We start from the raw sequence: 16,009 nt of genomic DNA, 5'->3' as shown, positions 1-16,009 counted from the left end.
TGAAGAGCAAGGTCTTATAGCCTGATGGATCATGGAGACAATTCGGCTAGGAAGCCTTTTATTGAACCAGCTTAAGTGCTACAGTCAAATGGGGATCAAAAGAATGGGACGAATTGTTTTGATTGTATTCCTGGTCGCAAAGACTTTCTATGCGAATAATTATTCTGATATGATTGCATAGTGTTAAAAGAAAGAGCAACAAGGATGCAGAAGGACATTTTCTACAACAGTGTTTCTCAAGGCAATTCTAGAGTATCCCATAAGCAGTCTACCTTTCAGGAGATCCGCAATGAACGTGTGTGAGATTTGAATACAATGGAAGCAGTGCATGCAAAATTTATCTTATTTTCACTCGTTGTGGATATCCTGAAAAGACTGATGGGTGTGTCCTGAGGGTTGGGCTAAGAATCCCTGCTCTGAATTATACATACGTTAGTACAACAAGTCTTATCCCACTCTCTACAGAACTGAAACTGGCAGAAGCTGAGCATCTCTACTAGCCCGAAACACTCCACAAGCTACCAGGGTAGTCACAGCACAACTGAAGTAACAGCCACCAAAAATATGACTTTCCAGGTCAAGTATTTCAGATGACAGGAAAGTGGCTCAGAAGGAGCTTTTATCAGCTGGGTGAGAATGACACAGGTGGAGATATGACAGGGGGCTTTGTCAACAGCAAACCTCTCATGAAGTGAACAATTAGAGGCTGTCCAGAAATGGGCTTACCCTCTGCATGTTGACAAGCACTAACTGCACCGAGGTGAATCCTTACTGAGTTGGTCTTGAGACCAGACTCGGAGAGGTGCACATGGAATTCAAGCAGGGTCTGTGTAGGGCAGGAAATAGGATCTAGGGCCTTGCCCTCACACCAGATGGTAAACCTCCTCCATTTGAAAGATTAATCTCTTAGTGGAATCTTTTCTGGAAGCCAGTAAGGCCCTGGAGAAACCCTTAGAAAGATGCTATGAAGCAAATTCTAAGCTCTCAACATCCAGGCTGTGAGGGCCAGAGACTGGGAAGCAGAAGAGACCTCTCATTCTGCATGATGAGGGGTTCTACGGAGGATAACTCCAGAAGAGAGAACCAGATCTGCCAGGGTCAGCAGGAAATGGATCAAGATCATAGTCCCATGGTCTTGCTTGAGTTTCAGCAAAAGTCGTTCCCAAAAGAGGAATGGGAGGATATGCATACAGAAGTCCTGTCCCCCCAATCAAGAAGAAAGGCATCAGATGCTAGTCTATCATGGGCATGAAGCAGAACTGAGGGACTTTGTGACTGGACCAAGTGGCAAAGAGATCCACCAAGGGGGTGCCCCACGCTCGGAAGATCTCGTGGACAACACCCATGCTGAGAGACTGCCTGTGCATTTGCATGATCCTGCTCAGTCTGATGGCCAGGCTGTTGAATTTTCCCGCAAGTAAAGTGGCCTTGAGCAGCATCCTGTGCTGGCGTGGCTAATACCACATCAGGTGCCTCCCTGCTTATTCGTGTAGTACATGGCAACCTGATTGTCCATGTGAATGAGTATAATTTGGTTGTTCAGAGATCCCTGAAAGTCTTTAGTGTGTTCCAGATCGCCCAGAGCTCCAGAAGGTTGATTTGGAGATCTGTTTCCTGGGCTGACCAAGCACCTTGAGTGTGAAGCCTGTCTAAATGAGTTTCCCACCCTATGCGGGATACATCTATCTTAGCTCTTTTGTAGGCTGTGGAATTTGGAATGGGAGTCCCAGAGTCAAAATTGATCGAATTGTCCACCAGAGTACGGACTGAACCAGCTCTGGCAGAACTTGGACGACATCATCTAGGTTCCCTGTGGACTGACGCCACTGGGAAGCTAGGGTCCACTGGGCAGTTCTCATGTGAAGACGTGCCATGGGCGTCACATGAACATTAGAGGCCACATGGCCCAACAACATCAACATCTGCCGCTGTGACCTGCTTGGACTGAAGTGGGAGGTCAACAAGAGCGTCTGCCCATGCCACAGTGAGAAGTAAGCCCAAGCCGGCTGAGTATCTAGCAGGGTTCCAATGAATTCCAAATCACTGGACAGGGAGCAGATGAGACTTAGGGTAGTTTAAAACAAATCCTACTAGCTATTACTCCTGAATAGTCCTTCACGTAGACTCCTGAGCACCATCCCACAATGTGCTCTTCACCAGCCAGTCGTCAAGATAGGGGTACACATGAACGCCCAAGTCTGTGCTCCTCAATGGTATCAGCCAAGATCTCCTGATGAGAGGGCTGAGACCGAGCCCACCTCGACAAAGAAGTACCATGACCCCGAGAGAGGATTCCTCCACCGACATCAAGGGTGTGCCAACACGGGTAGCAATCGATGCTGAGACCACAGGCTGATGGCCAAGTGGGACTGTAGCAATGACATGAAAGGAAAACCAGCTGTGGCCATACAGATGACTCAATGATGCTTAAAAAAAAAAACAGAAAATGGAAAAACCCAATCACAGCTCAAGCCTAAATGTGGCCTAGTGAGTGTGGTAAAACAAAGAAAACGTAGGGAAAAAAAAAGACAAAAATAATCTTTAAAAAACTATGGGGAAAGAATAAGGTAAGATAAACCCCGAAAGAGATATTAAAAAAAAAGAGAGAGAGAGAAAGGAAGGCACAAGACGACGAAATCCGAACCAGCTGTGAGGCATGGATAATGAACATGTGCTCTCCTCGACACAGAAAAGAGAACTACTAGTCCCACGCTCTCGCAGCAAGAGGGAAGGCACTCACACATGTGCGATGGAGCACGTCTCTTGCCAAACAGATCCCCAATATGCAGGTTGCTGCAGATATTCAGCTAGAACCTACATAAAGTTCTGGCAGTCAGCACATGTCCAATCATACTCAGTCAATGCTGGTGCCCAGACATGGCCTGGCACTGAAGATCCAGGTCTAATTTAACTAGCAACAGTAAGCACTTAAAACCCATCGCCTGCCTCTCTCCTCAATGCTAAGCCAAGAACGAACTTATTTCTTTTACTCCTTAGCAAATTAGAAAAGTCTTTAAAAAATTACCTTCTTTTTGGATGAAAGGGAGGGAGATATTAGATAAGGGGTTAACCGCGACACAAATACAAGTTATTATTCTTGGAAAGTGCAGATAGCGGATAATGTTTATGGTTGTTTATTGCTCTATTTTGATACAAGGATTAAGTTAAAGACAGTATTAAGGGGGGGAAGGGGGGAATTGGGAAGGAAACTGTAAATCAAATTGGATGATAATGACCGCGGATTAGTGTACATATGATTGACAAAGTTAAAACTGTTATGTACTTAATCAAATGATTGTGTTACTCTGTGGCATCATCAATAAAAACTTTGAAACATAAAAGTAAGGAAATAAAGAGGTGAGGTTAAAAGGACAGGGCAAGTGAGTAGTGGTTAGGAGTCAAAAGCACTGGTAAAGAGGTGGGCTTTAAGTTTGGACTTGAAAATGGCCAAAGACGGGGCTAGATGTACATGCTCGTAAACTACACTGGCTCCCCATGAAAGACCGTATCAGCTTCAAAGCTGCCTGCTTGATCTTTCAAATCCTATACGCAACTACCTCAAGCCTATTCATCGACACACTGTCACTAATCCTAGCCCACTCCTTGAAACTGAGTATTCAGCTGTTAATTTTCCTCACAACCCTGAGCAAATTAAGTTGTGGAAAACCTTCAGCTCTCTCTTCCCTGTAGTTGGAACCTTCCTAACTGTCAAAATTAGGACAGAGAAAGATTGCTTTAGTTTCCGAAAGAAACTAAAAACTCATCTGTTCTCTAACCCTTCTTAACTTTCCTTCTTAGCCTGGCTTGAATTTCTTTCTATCGCTACCTCATCCATGTAAACCTCGCTGTAGGTGAAGACCTCACTTGAAATTGAAATTCTAAAACTGCTGCATGTTTTGTTTCACCTTTATACCAGTAATGTCTACTCTGTAATGTGATATTTAGCTTCTTTCTGGATTTTGTGTCTAATAACTGTTTGATTGAATTCTGCCTTGTCTCCCTCCCTCAACTGTAGACTTTAAGAAAAAGTCATTTTTCCCTGATAAGGATTTTTTTTCTTTTTAGTTATATTTCTTTTTGATATTACTTATGTATAATTACTTTTTATTTTCTGTAACAAGATGTTTATTGGATTGTTATTTTTTAAATAGCTGAAAATAAAAAAAATTAACAAGAAAATTACCTTCTTTTTAAAACCATTAAGCATTTAGACATCCCTAATGTTTCTCAACCTTCTATCGGAAGCACACCTAGCCAATCAGGTTTTCAGGATTACCACAATGCATATTCATGAAATATGTTTTCAAACAACGGATCTCCATCACATGCATAGCGGTAATCCTGAAAACAAGTGGCTTGGTATACTGTTAAGAAGCACTAAAATTTGTCTCATCATTTCCTATTTGTCAGGCATGTCCCATAACCCCCCCCCTCCCCGTCTACAATTAGCCATCATGCTTTGAATCCACCCTAAGTTAATGACATGCCTCAGGGAACAAGTCATTCTGTACAATGAGACCTTTAAGCTGACTGCATGAACAGCCACGTACTTTTTCCGAGACCTATCTGCTGAACTCCAAATTTAAAATCTCTTTGGAAAAACAATTCAAGTGGCAAGACTGTACCGAGTCTAGGGAGAACTTTTAAGAGGTGACATCAACTAATACCCAAACAATGACTTAAGATTGTACCACGGGAGAGGACTGCCCAACCTTTATGACTTCATTTTAAAGCACCGTTTATCTCTGTTACTCAATGACACAGCTACTCTCTAACCAGCAGCTAGTCGGTCATGTTTCGAAATTGAACAGCAAAAAACAAAAATATAACACCCTGTAAATTCATATCATAAAGTGAAGACAGGACAGGTCTAGGGAACTCAACTCTCAAGAATAATCATTAGAGGGATGGATCTCATTTCAGCATGGTGAAGCCACCAAAACTCGTCTCACACGTAGGAAGTGTCACAAGTTTCGCCTAAAAGTAGCCCACTTCGCAATCTCTTCCCAAACAAGAAATCACAACTAAGGCATGAACGATCAAGGCTGAAGTAAACTAGTGTTTTCAGGATTTCTTCTGAAACTGCTGAAGATTTCACATGCCATCAACTTCCCTACTGGGTGTCATTTGCAACAGTAACAGATGGTGCTCTTGGCTAAACACATCCACAGATCACAATGTTGAGGCTGTTCATTCTGCCCCATGCAAGCTGCCATCTGCCACTGTTTTTATACAAGATTTTGTACAACTGTTTTCAGTCTGTCTACAGAAACTGGTCAGTGTTAAAGAGAACTCTTCTGTAGATGTGCTTTTATAAAATGCAAATGTAGTACTGTTAAAAAAATAGAGAGAAAGGGAGGAAATCCCCCAGAACCTCTGTCAGTCCCTGAAAGCTGAATGGTGCCCAAGCTGGCGGTCATCATATGTGCTGTATCTTTTCACATGGATCCGACGCACACGATCACGCAGCTCAAAGCCCTCGTCATCTTCACTGTGGGACGCTTGGCTGCGACTACGGCTGGTGGCTTCCAACAAAGAGTTATCTGGAATCCGGGGTGTTTCATAAAGCAATACATTCAGCGTTTCCTCATAGATACGAGCCTCTGGAAACTCAACCTAGGAATTACAGTAGAATTACCGTTACTGGAGAGAATAGACAAGACTTCAGCAATGTTACCTGAGGAAACTAGCCAGTTATCTGCTAGATAAGGTTAAAGAGAATGCCACACTGCCCCAGATCACTGTAGGTACTATGCTTTGGTAGTAACCTTGGGACATGCCCCAGACCACTGCTACTGCTGACAGACTGCTCTCTTCCCTCACAGAAGAACAAGAAGGGTGTGGGAAACTAAAAAAAAAACCAAAAACATTTTAATAAATGGACACAATCCCCACCCCAAAAAAGTGATAAGGAAAGTGGAGGAGTAGCCTAGTGGTTAGTGCAGTGGACTTTGATCCTGGGGAACTGTACTGGCCAATCAAGCCATTGTGACATCACTGATGAGGTTGGCTCTTATTGGTGGAATGAGTGGAGGAGTAGCCTAGTGGTTAGTGCAGTGGACTTTGATCCTGGGGAACTGAGTTTGATTCCCACTGCAGCTCCTTGTGACTCTGGGCAAGTCACTTAACCCTCCATTGCCCCTGGTACAAAATAAGTACCTGAATATATGTAAACCGCTTTGAATGTAGTTGCAAAAACCTCAGAAAGGCAGTATATCAAGTCCCATTTTCCTTTCCCCCTTTCCCTTATGACATCACAATATCAGAAGTGAGCCAAGTATCGGGCAATCAAGTCATTGTGACATCACTGATGAGGTTGGCTCTTATTGGTGGAATGAATGGAGGAGTAGCCTAGTGGTTAGTGCAGTGGACTTTGATCCTGGGGAACTGTACTGGCCAATCAAGCCATTGTGACATCACTGATGAGGTTGGCTCTTATTGGTGGAATGAGTGGAGGAGTAGCCTAGTGGTTAGTGCAGTGGACTTTGATCCTGGGGAACTGAGTTTGATTCCCACTGCAGCTCCTTGTGACTCTGGGCAAGTCACTTAACCCTCCATTGCCCCTGGTACAAAATAAGTACCTGAATATATGTAAACCGCTTTGAATGTAGTTGCAAAAACCTCAGAAAGGCAGTATATCAAGTCCCATTTCCCTTTCCCCCTTTCCCTTATGACATCACAATATCAGAAGTGAGCCAAGTATCGGGCAATCAAGTCATTGTGACATCACTGATGAGGTTGGCTCTTATTGGTGGAATGAATGGAGGAGTAGCCTAGTGGTTAGTGCAGTGGACTTTGATCCTGGGGAACTGTACTGGCCAATCAAGCCATTGTGACATCACTGATGAGGTTGGCTCTTATTGGTGGAATGAGTGGAGGAGTAGCCTAGTGGTTAGTGCAGTGGACTTTGATCCTGGGGAACTGAGTTTGATTCCCACTGCAGCTCCTTGTGACTCTGGGCAAGTCACTTAACCCTCCATTGCCCCTGGTACAAAATAAGTACCTGAATATATGTAAACCGCTTTGAATGTAGTTGCAAAAACCTCAGAAAGGCAGTATATCAAGTCCCATTTCCCTTTCCCCCTTTCCCTTATGACATCACAATATCAGAAGTGAGCCAAGTATCGGGCAATCAAGTCATTGTGACATCACTGATGAGGTTGGCTCTTATTGGTGGAATGAATGGAGAAGTAGCCTAGTGGTTAGTGCAGTGGACTTTGATCCTGGGGAACTGTACTGGCCAATCAAGCCATTGTGACATCACTGATGAGGTTGGCTCTTATTGGTGGAATGAGTGGAGGAGTAGCCTAGTGGTTAGTGCAGTGGACTTTGATCCTGGGGAACTGAGTTTGATTCCCACTGCAGCTCCTTGTGACTCTGGGCAAGTCACTTAACCCTCCGTTGCCCCTGGTACAAAATAAGTACCTGAATATATGTAAACCGCTTTGAATGTAGTTGCAAAAACCTCAGAAAGGCAGTATATCAAGTCCCATTTCCCTTTCCCTTATGACATCACAATATCAGAAGTGAGCCAAGTATCGGGCAATCAAGTCATTGTGACATCACTGATGAGGTTGGCTCTTATTGGTGGAATGAATGGAGAAGTAGCCTAGTGATTAGTGCAGTGGACTTTGATCCTGGGGAACTGAGTTCAATTCCCACTGCAGCTCCTTGTGACTCTGGGCAAGTCACTTAACCCTCCATTGCCCCTGGTACAAAATAAGTACCTGAATATATGTAAACCGCTTTGAATGTAGTTGCAAAAAAACCTCAGAAAAGCGGTATATCAAGTCCCATTTCCATTTTATCCTGGCTCCTACAGTTTTTAAATCTAGAAGCCCAATACTGAGCTAGCACAACTGTATTAAATGCCAGTATTTACATTAGAACATAAATTCATTGTCATTGTATGTATAAGCAGCAGTGCCTAAACATGTACATTATCCAGACAGCAGCTGAATATTGCTGCTATCCAGATTTACTGATCTCACTCCAATCCGCTCTTATATGGCTAGGGTTAGGCCATTCAGATTTCACCCTGATACTATCTGTGTAAGAGCTGAAAATTTACAGATAATGTGCGAGTGTATAATTTTATTTGAATACTAGTAAAAAAGGCCCGTTTCCGAAACCAATGAAACGGGCGCTAGCATGTGGCTTTTTTTGTGTGTGTGTGTGTATGTGTCACAGAGTTATTTTGTGTGTGTGTGTGTGTGTGTGTGTGAGGGTGCGGTGTGTGTGCAGGTTGTTGATGTGTGGTTTTTTTTTGTTTTGTTTTTTGCTTGGGGGTTGGGGGATGTGCTGTGCTGTCCTTGGTCGCTGTTTGCTGCTGGCTGGGTCGCGGGTAATCCTTCCAGCTGGGCCGCAGCTTGTCCTGCTCGCCCACATCGTGACGGGCACGTTGTTTTCCGGCTCCTCTGACTCCATGTCAAGCGATCCCAAATATAGTCTGTGCTATAGGCCCTCTGGCACTCTTCAGTACTGGCATTAGGCATTTAAAAATTTATTTCCCCCCACCCCCCGGTCTATTTTTGCATATACCCACAGCAGGAATATTCTTCTCTTGTTCCAGCGGTGGTTCTGTGCTCTCCGTGCTGCACAGATAAATGAGCCATTCTGCTGGGGAATGCTCCTCCCTTATTGTCACGTAGTTTCCTCTGATTGGTCCGTCTTACGTTGCCTAGTGTTGCCTGGGAACGGTGTTGTGATGGTCCTTTGTGTTTCAGAATGTTGAGGGTGTTTTTTCTGATTGGTCCGTCATGCGAGGGCGGGGCAGAGAGACATGGTCAGTGTTGTGGCTTCACCACCATGAATCCATGAACCCTTCAGGGAGTGACTGAGTGACTTCAGAACGTTGAGGGTGAGTTTTATTATAGTAGATTAGCCTGTATAATTTCACTATTGCTTTACAAGGATTGTGGGGGGGTGGGGGGCAGGGTCCACTAGTGTAACATAAAAGCCCAGGCAGGAAAAAAGCATACAAGGGTTCAGGCAGAAAGCAAGATCCCAGCTCAAAGGGGAAAGCAGCAAGCTAGGGACACATTTCAAGTACAGTATTGTATCACCTATTCTCTCCCAAAGAAGCACACAGCTTTCTACAGAGATCTGCAAGGGAGAACATGAACTGAATCCATGTACAAAATTCATGTTATGTTATCTTTCCAATTCTTACTCAAAATGTATATATGTCACAGTAAAACATATAAAACAGGATACAAACTGTAAAGGAAAAAAAAAAAGAAATCATAAGTACATAAGTAATGCCATACTGGGAAAAGACCAAGGGTCCATCGAGCCCAGCATCCTGTCCACGACAGCGGCCAATCCAGGCCAAGGGCACCTGGCAAGCTTCCCAAACGTACAAACATTCTATACATGTTATTCCTGGAATTTTGGAGTTTTCCAAGTCCGTTTAGTAGCGGTTTATGGACTTGTCCTTTAGGAAACCGTCCAACCCCTTTTTAAACTCTGCTAAGCTAACCGCCTTCACCACTTTCTCCGGCAACGAATTCCAGAGTTTAATTACACGTTGGGTGAAGAAAAATTTTCTCCGATTTGTTTTAAATTTACTACACTGTAGTTTCATCGCATGCCCCCTAGTCCTAGTATTTTTGGAAAGCGTGAACAGACGCTTCACATCCACCTGTTCCACTCCACTCATTATTTTATATACCTCTATCATGTCTCCCCTCAGCCGTCTCTTCTCCAAGCTGTATAGCCCTAGCCTCCTTAGTCTTTCTTCATAGGGAAGTCGTCCCATCCCCGCTATCATTTTAGTCGCCCTTCGCTGCACCTTTTCCAATTCTACTATATCTTTCTTGAGATGCGGCGACTAGAATTGAACACAATACTCAAGGTGCGGTCGCACCATGGAGCGATACAACGGCATTATAACATCCTCACACCTGTTTTCCATACCTTTCCTGATAATACCCAACATTCTATTCGCTTTCTTAGCCGCAGCAGCACACTGAGCAGAAGGTTTCAGTGTGTTATCGACGACGACACCCAGATCCCTTTCTTGGTCTGTAACTCCTAACGTGGAACCTTGCATGACGTAGCTATAATTCAGGTTCTTTTTTCCCACATGCATCACCTTGCACTTGCTCACATTAAACATCATCTGCCATTTAGCCGCCCAGTCTCCCAGTCTCGTAAGGTCCTCTTGTAATTTTTCACAATCCTGTCGCGATTTAATGACTTTGAATAACTTTGTGTCATCAGCAAATTTAATTACCTCGCTAGTTACTCCCATCTCTAAATCATTTATAAATATATTAAAAAGCAGCGGTCCTAGCACGGACCCCTGAGGAACCCCACTAACTACCCTTCTCCATTGTGAATACTACCCATTTAACCCCACTCTCTGTTTCCTATCCTTCAACCAGTTTTTAATCCACAATAGGACATTTCCTCCTATCCCATGACCCTCCAATTTCCTCTGTAGCCTTTCATGAGGTACCTTGTCAAACGCCTTTGAAATCCAGATACACAATATCAACCGACTCCCCTTTGTCCACATGTTTGTTCACATCCTTCAAAGAATTGAAGTAAATTGGTCAGGCAAGATTTCCCCACACAAAAGCCATGCTGACTTGGTCTCAGTAATCCATGTCCTCGGATGTGCTCTGTAATTTTGTTTTTGATAATAGCCTCTACCATTTTCCCCGGCACCGACGTCAGACTCACCGGTCTATAATTTCCCGGATCTCCCCTGGAGCCTTTTTTAAAATGGGCATTACATTGGCCACCCTCCAATCTTCCGGTACCACGCTTGATTTTAAGGATAAGTTGCATATCACTAGCAGTAGCTCCGCAAGCTCGTTTTTCAATTCTATCAGTACTCTAGGATGAATACCATCCAGTCCAGGAGATTTGCTACTCTTCAGTTTGCCGAACTGCCCCATTACGTCCTCCAGGTTTACCGTGAAGTCAGTAAGTTTCTCTGACTCGTCCGCTTGAAATACCATTTCCGACACCGGTATCCCACCCAAATCTTCCTCGGTGAAGACCGAAGCAAAGAATTCATTCAGTCTCTCCGCTACGTCTTTGTCTTCCTTGATCGCCCCTTTTACCCCTCGGTCATCCAGCGGCCCAACCGATTCTTTTGCCGGCTTCCTGCTTTTAATATACCGAAAAAAAATTTTACTATGTTTTTTTGCCTCTAATGCTATCTTTTTTTCATACTCCCTCTTGGCCTTCTTAATCTGCGCCTTGCATTTGCTTTGACACTCCTTATGCTGTTTCTTGTTATTTTCAGAAGTGAGGACACGCCCAAGCCACGCCTACTTGCTGCCCAAGCCACACCCTCTGCCCATCCACTTTGATGACATCACTGCCCAAACTCCTACTGGTAGGGAGGGGCAGGGTCTAATTGCAGCTGATCCACATTGTGAGGCTCTGATCCTACACACAAAAAAGGGAGGGGGGGGGGGGAGAGCGCGGTTGAGGATTGAGAGAGGCTGCAGACTGATCTCGCAGAAAGTACGGCATGCCTGCCGAAAGCTGAGAAGGAGCAGGAGAGGGGGAGCTGGCACCGTTACTCTACTTTAAAGGTAAGAGAGAAAAATAAAACAGATGCTGTTCTTTGTGTTGTTAACCACCACTTTTAACAGACAAACTTGTAAACTGTGAAATAAAATAGCTACAGTTTCTTTTTTTCTCTTTTATTTTTAGGGGCTTGTCTTAAAAGCAAACAATGCCTTTTTCCTTTACTACAAGAAAAAAACGTCTGCCTGACACCAGTACTCAGGGATGCCAAGAGGTTGGGGGGGGGGGGGGGGGAGAAATTCCCCAGGCCCGGACTCCGGGGGAGGGAGGCTCGGGCCTGGCAAGCTTCTTCCTTGCTTCCGGGTCCGAACTCTCCTGCACCTGCCCAGAGCCCGGATGAGTACATTAAAGTGATATCACAATCACCCGGTCCCGACTCCTCCCAGAACACAGCACTAGAGCAGGAGAGGACAGAGTGACTCAGCAGTGACTCAGACAGCAGGGGACAGGGTGCATGCACGGCAGTCCAATCCTGGCCCGGATGTGTCTCTCAGCGGCCCTGCCAGGAGGAGGAGGATGGGGTGGGGTGGGGGGATCTAGGATTGAGCCTTTCAGATTACAAGTCAGCATGGATTGAAAGTCTGATAAACCACACCACACCCCCTTGTGGTTCCTTGTAAAAATTCATCTTAAAATAGCTTTGCATCTACTGCTTCGTGTTATGAAAAAACAGATCCTTTAGAAAGAAAAATTCTGAAGGCTAAAATGCTTATTTTCTTTCCTGTGAGAAAAAAATTAAGGTGCACACATTTCTCCAAGGCTGTAGAGGGCGGTGTCAGGGCATTGATGTCACTTCCTGTCATGCGACACCCTCCCCCCCCCCCCCATCCAAGATGGCAGCATATAGTAGAAACAGGAAGTGTAGTGTGTCCAATAGAGAGTAGTTACTTACCTGTAACAGGTGTTCTCCGAGGACAGCAGGCTGCATATTCTCACAAGTGGGTGACGTCACGTCGGCCCCGGAGGATTTTAAAGCAAAATCTAAAAATCTCTTTAACGGCGTTCCGTCGCGCGAGCGATCGCACCGCGCATGTGCGCACACATCTTCCCGCTCGCCGTGCGGACACGCCCCTCAGTTAAATCCAAAAGATGAAGGAGACAACTCCAAAACGGGAGGTGGGAGGGTTTATGAGAATATGCAGCCTGCTGTCCTCGGAGAACACCTGTTACAGGTAAGTAACTACTCTTTCTCCGAAGACAAGCAGGCTGATATTCTCACAAGTGGGGTATCCCTAGCTTCCAGGGTTACACAACACAACAAACAGTGGTCAACTGAGTCTCGCAACGGCGAGGCCAGAATAAAAATTGACCTGAAAAGAACAAACATCTAAATGAGTGTAGCCTGGAACAGAACAAAAATGGGCCTAGGAGGGTTGGAGTTGGATCCTAAACCCCAAATAAGTTCTGCAGCCCCGACTGCCCAAACCGACTGTCGCGTCGGCTATCCTGCTGAAGGCAGTAGTGAGATGTGAATGTGTGGACTGATGACCACGCCACAGCCTTGCAGATCTCTTCAATAGTGACTGATCTTAGATGAGCCACCGACTCAGCCATGGCTCTAATTTTGTGAGCCATGACATGGCCCTCTAGAGTCAGTCCAGCTTGGACAAAAACGAAGAAAATGCAGTCTGCTAGCCAAGAAGAAATGGTGCGGTTTCCGACAGCAACTCTTCTCTATTGGCATTAAAAGAAATAAACAACTGGGCGGACTGTCTGAGGGGGCTCGTCCGCTCCACGTAAAAAGTGCGCAGCTTGCTTTCGCCAGGGCTTGTAAGATGAGGGAGAAAGAATGTTGGCAAGACAATTGACTGGATCAGATGGTACTCCAATACCACCGCCAGTAAGAACTTTGGCTGCATGCGGAGAACTACTCTGTTAATATGAAAAGTAAGGTAAGGCGCTTGAGCTACTAGAGTCTGAAGCTCACCGACCTTATGAGTTGAAGGAGCAGCCACCAAGCAAAATGACCATCCAGGTCCAATACTTCAGATGGCAGGAATCCAGTGGCCCGAATTGAGCTTTCAGCAGCTGGATGAAAACGACATTGAGACCCCAAGATACTGGAGAAGGATTGATAGGGGCTTTGACCGAAGCATAAGAGACCAACAGAAATGCCCCCCCCTAGACACATACAAGGAATTCTCTCAATATTGGGGGAGAAGTAAACCTCTCATGAAGTGGACAGCTAAAGGCTGACCTTCTACACGTTGATGATAAGCACTTATTGCACGAAGATGAACACTGACAGAGTTGGTCTTGAGACCAGACTCAGACAGGTGTAGAAAGAACTCAAGCGAGGTCTGTAAAAGACAAGAGGCAGGATCTAGGGCCTTGCTGTCACACCAGACGGCAAACCTCTTCCATGAAAAAGAATAACACCTCTTCGTGGAATCTTTTCTGGAAGCAGGACTCGGGAGACACTCTCTGGAAGACTCAACGAAATTCACACTCTCAACATCCAGACCGTGTGAGCCAGAGATTGGAGGTTGGGATGTAGAAGTGCCCCCTCGTTCTGCGTAAAGAGAGGTGGAAAACATTCCAACTCCAGAAGAAGAGGGAACCATATCTGACGCGGCTAGAAGGGAGCGATCAGAATCATGGCTCCACAATCTTGCTTGAGAATCAGCAAGACTGTTCCACCAGAGGTATGGGAGGATACGCATACAGAAAGCCTGTCCTCCAAAGAAGGAGAGAGGCATCCGATGCTAGCCTGTCGTGAACCTGCAGCCTGGAACAGAACTGAGGGACTTTGTGATTGGACTAAGTGGCAAAAAGATCCACTGAGGGGGTGTCTCACTCCCGGAAGATCTTTCGAGCTACAGCCATGCTCAACAACCATGACTGTAGCATTATCCTGCTCAGCCTGTCGGCTAGACTGCTGTTTACGCCAACTAGATAAGTGGCTTGGAGAAAACATGCCGCGTTGGCGGGCCCACCGCTACATCTGCATGACATCCTGACTCAGAGGGCAAGATCCAGTACCCCTTTGTTATCGAGTACATCGCAACCCGATTGTTTGGTTGAATTAGAATAATTTGGTTGGATAGCCGACCCCAGGAGGGATGTAACCTTCGTCAGCAGCTTTTGTGGCTGAGGAAGTTGGACGGGATGCCCCAGAATCAAAATGGAGAGAATTGACCACCTCTGAAGGGAATTCCGAAAACTGGTGAACAGTTGGGTCACATCCTCTAGATACCCTGAACTTGATACCACTGGGAAGCTAGGATGCACTGAGCGGATGTCATGTGTAAATGTGCCATGGGAGTTACTTGAACTGTGGAAGCCATGTGCCTAGAAGTCTCAATATTTACTGAGCTGTAATCTGTTGAGACGGGCAATCATCGGGATAAGGGAACACATGCACTCCCAGTCCATGAAGAGACGCTGCAACAACAGCCAGGCACTAGGAAAACATACTCTGGACGCAAACTGGGTATAAGTATCCTGTAAGTCCAGAGAGCATAGCCAATCGTTTTCCTGAAGTATGGGAAGAAGGATGCCCAGGGAAAGCATCCTGAACCAAATATCTGTTTAGGCCCCTTATGTCTATGATGGGAAGCAACCCACAAGGAAGCACCTGGAATAGAATCTCAACCCTTCTTGCCCTGGTGGAACGGGCTCGACTGCATTGGCACTGAGAAAGGCGGAGAGTTCCTCTGCAAGTACCCACTTGTGATGGAAGCTAAAGGATTAAGCTCCCAATGAGCAATGTGGAGGGTTTGATTCCAGATTGAGAATGTATCCTAACTGGACTATTTGAAGAACCCACCGGTTGGAGGTTACAAGAAGCCACCTTTGGTGGAGAAAATTTAAACCTCCTCCCGACAGGCATATTGGCTGGTACGGACATTTTTTTATTTTTTTTTTAATGGTGGCTATGCTGAATTGGAGCCAGTCGAAAACCCGTCCCTGGTTTTTGCGGAGTAGCTGCAGGGGCCTGATTAGGTGCACGCCGTTGACTAGAACGAGCGTGCTGTGGCATAGCCTGAACCAGCTGTCGAGAAGCAGGAGTATACGTACGATCCCTTAAGGCACAAGGAAAACTTCTCTTCCCTTTAAAGAACTTCCGAGATGAGGAAGTGTATGCACAGAATATCTACAATTTTCTGCTGAGTCCCCTCTTCCAGGTGAGAGGCACGCAGTCATGAGAGTCTGCGCATCACTATACCCAGAGCAGAAATCTAGATGTTACATTACAAGTGTCGAAAATGCCCCTGGACAGGAACCTGCGACCACCTGGTGAAAAGGTTTAGCTTACTCCGGTGGGAATGCTCGTAAAGATCTGGCAGGACTCGATTTTGCCGTTCTCCCAAAAGAGGCTAAGGATGTATGCTCTGGCCCCGGGGGCAAGTTTTTAGAACTCCTATCTGTTCTGAGAGCAGAATCCACCACCGCAGAATCATGAGGTAACTGAGGCCTAATGAAACTGGGTTCCTCGTGGATCCGATACTGGGATTCA

The 16,009-nt window shown here is 45.5% G+C and overlaps 1 protein-coding gene across 2 annotated transcripts in view; it reads right to left on the bottom strand.

Moving 5' to 3' along the window:
- Window positions 1-4,440: 4,440 nt before the first annotated feature.
- TNFAIP1 (TNF alpha induced protein 1) overlaps window positions 4,441-16,009 on the bottom strand; it is a 67,255-nt gene continuing 55,686 nt past the window's right edge. For both annotated transcript variants that reach the window (XM_030222569.1, XM_030222570.1), the window contains exon 7: window positions 4,441-5,616. In XM_030222569.1, the coding sequence (XP_030078429.1) occupies window positions 5,380-5,616 (237 nt within the window). In that variant the 3' untranslated portion in view covers window positions 4,441-5,379. The remainder of the gene's footprint in view (window positions 5,617-16,009) is intronic.

The sequence above is a fragment of the Microcaecilia unicolor genome, chromosome 13, assembly GCF_901765095.1.
Source record: "Microcaecilia unicolor chromosome 13, aMicUni1.1, whole genome shotgun sequence".
NCBI classification, from domain to species: domain Eukaryota; kingdom Metazoa; phylum Chordata; class Amphibia; order Gymnophiona; family Siphonopidae; genus Microcaecilia; species Microcaecilia unicolor.
The sequence above is the reverse complement of the archived record's forward strand: the minus strand, read 5'-3'. Positions and strand labels throughout refer to the sequence as shown.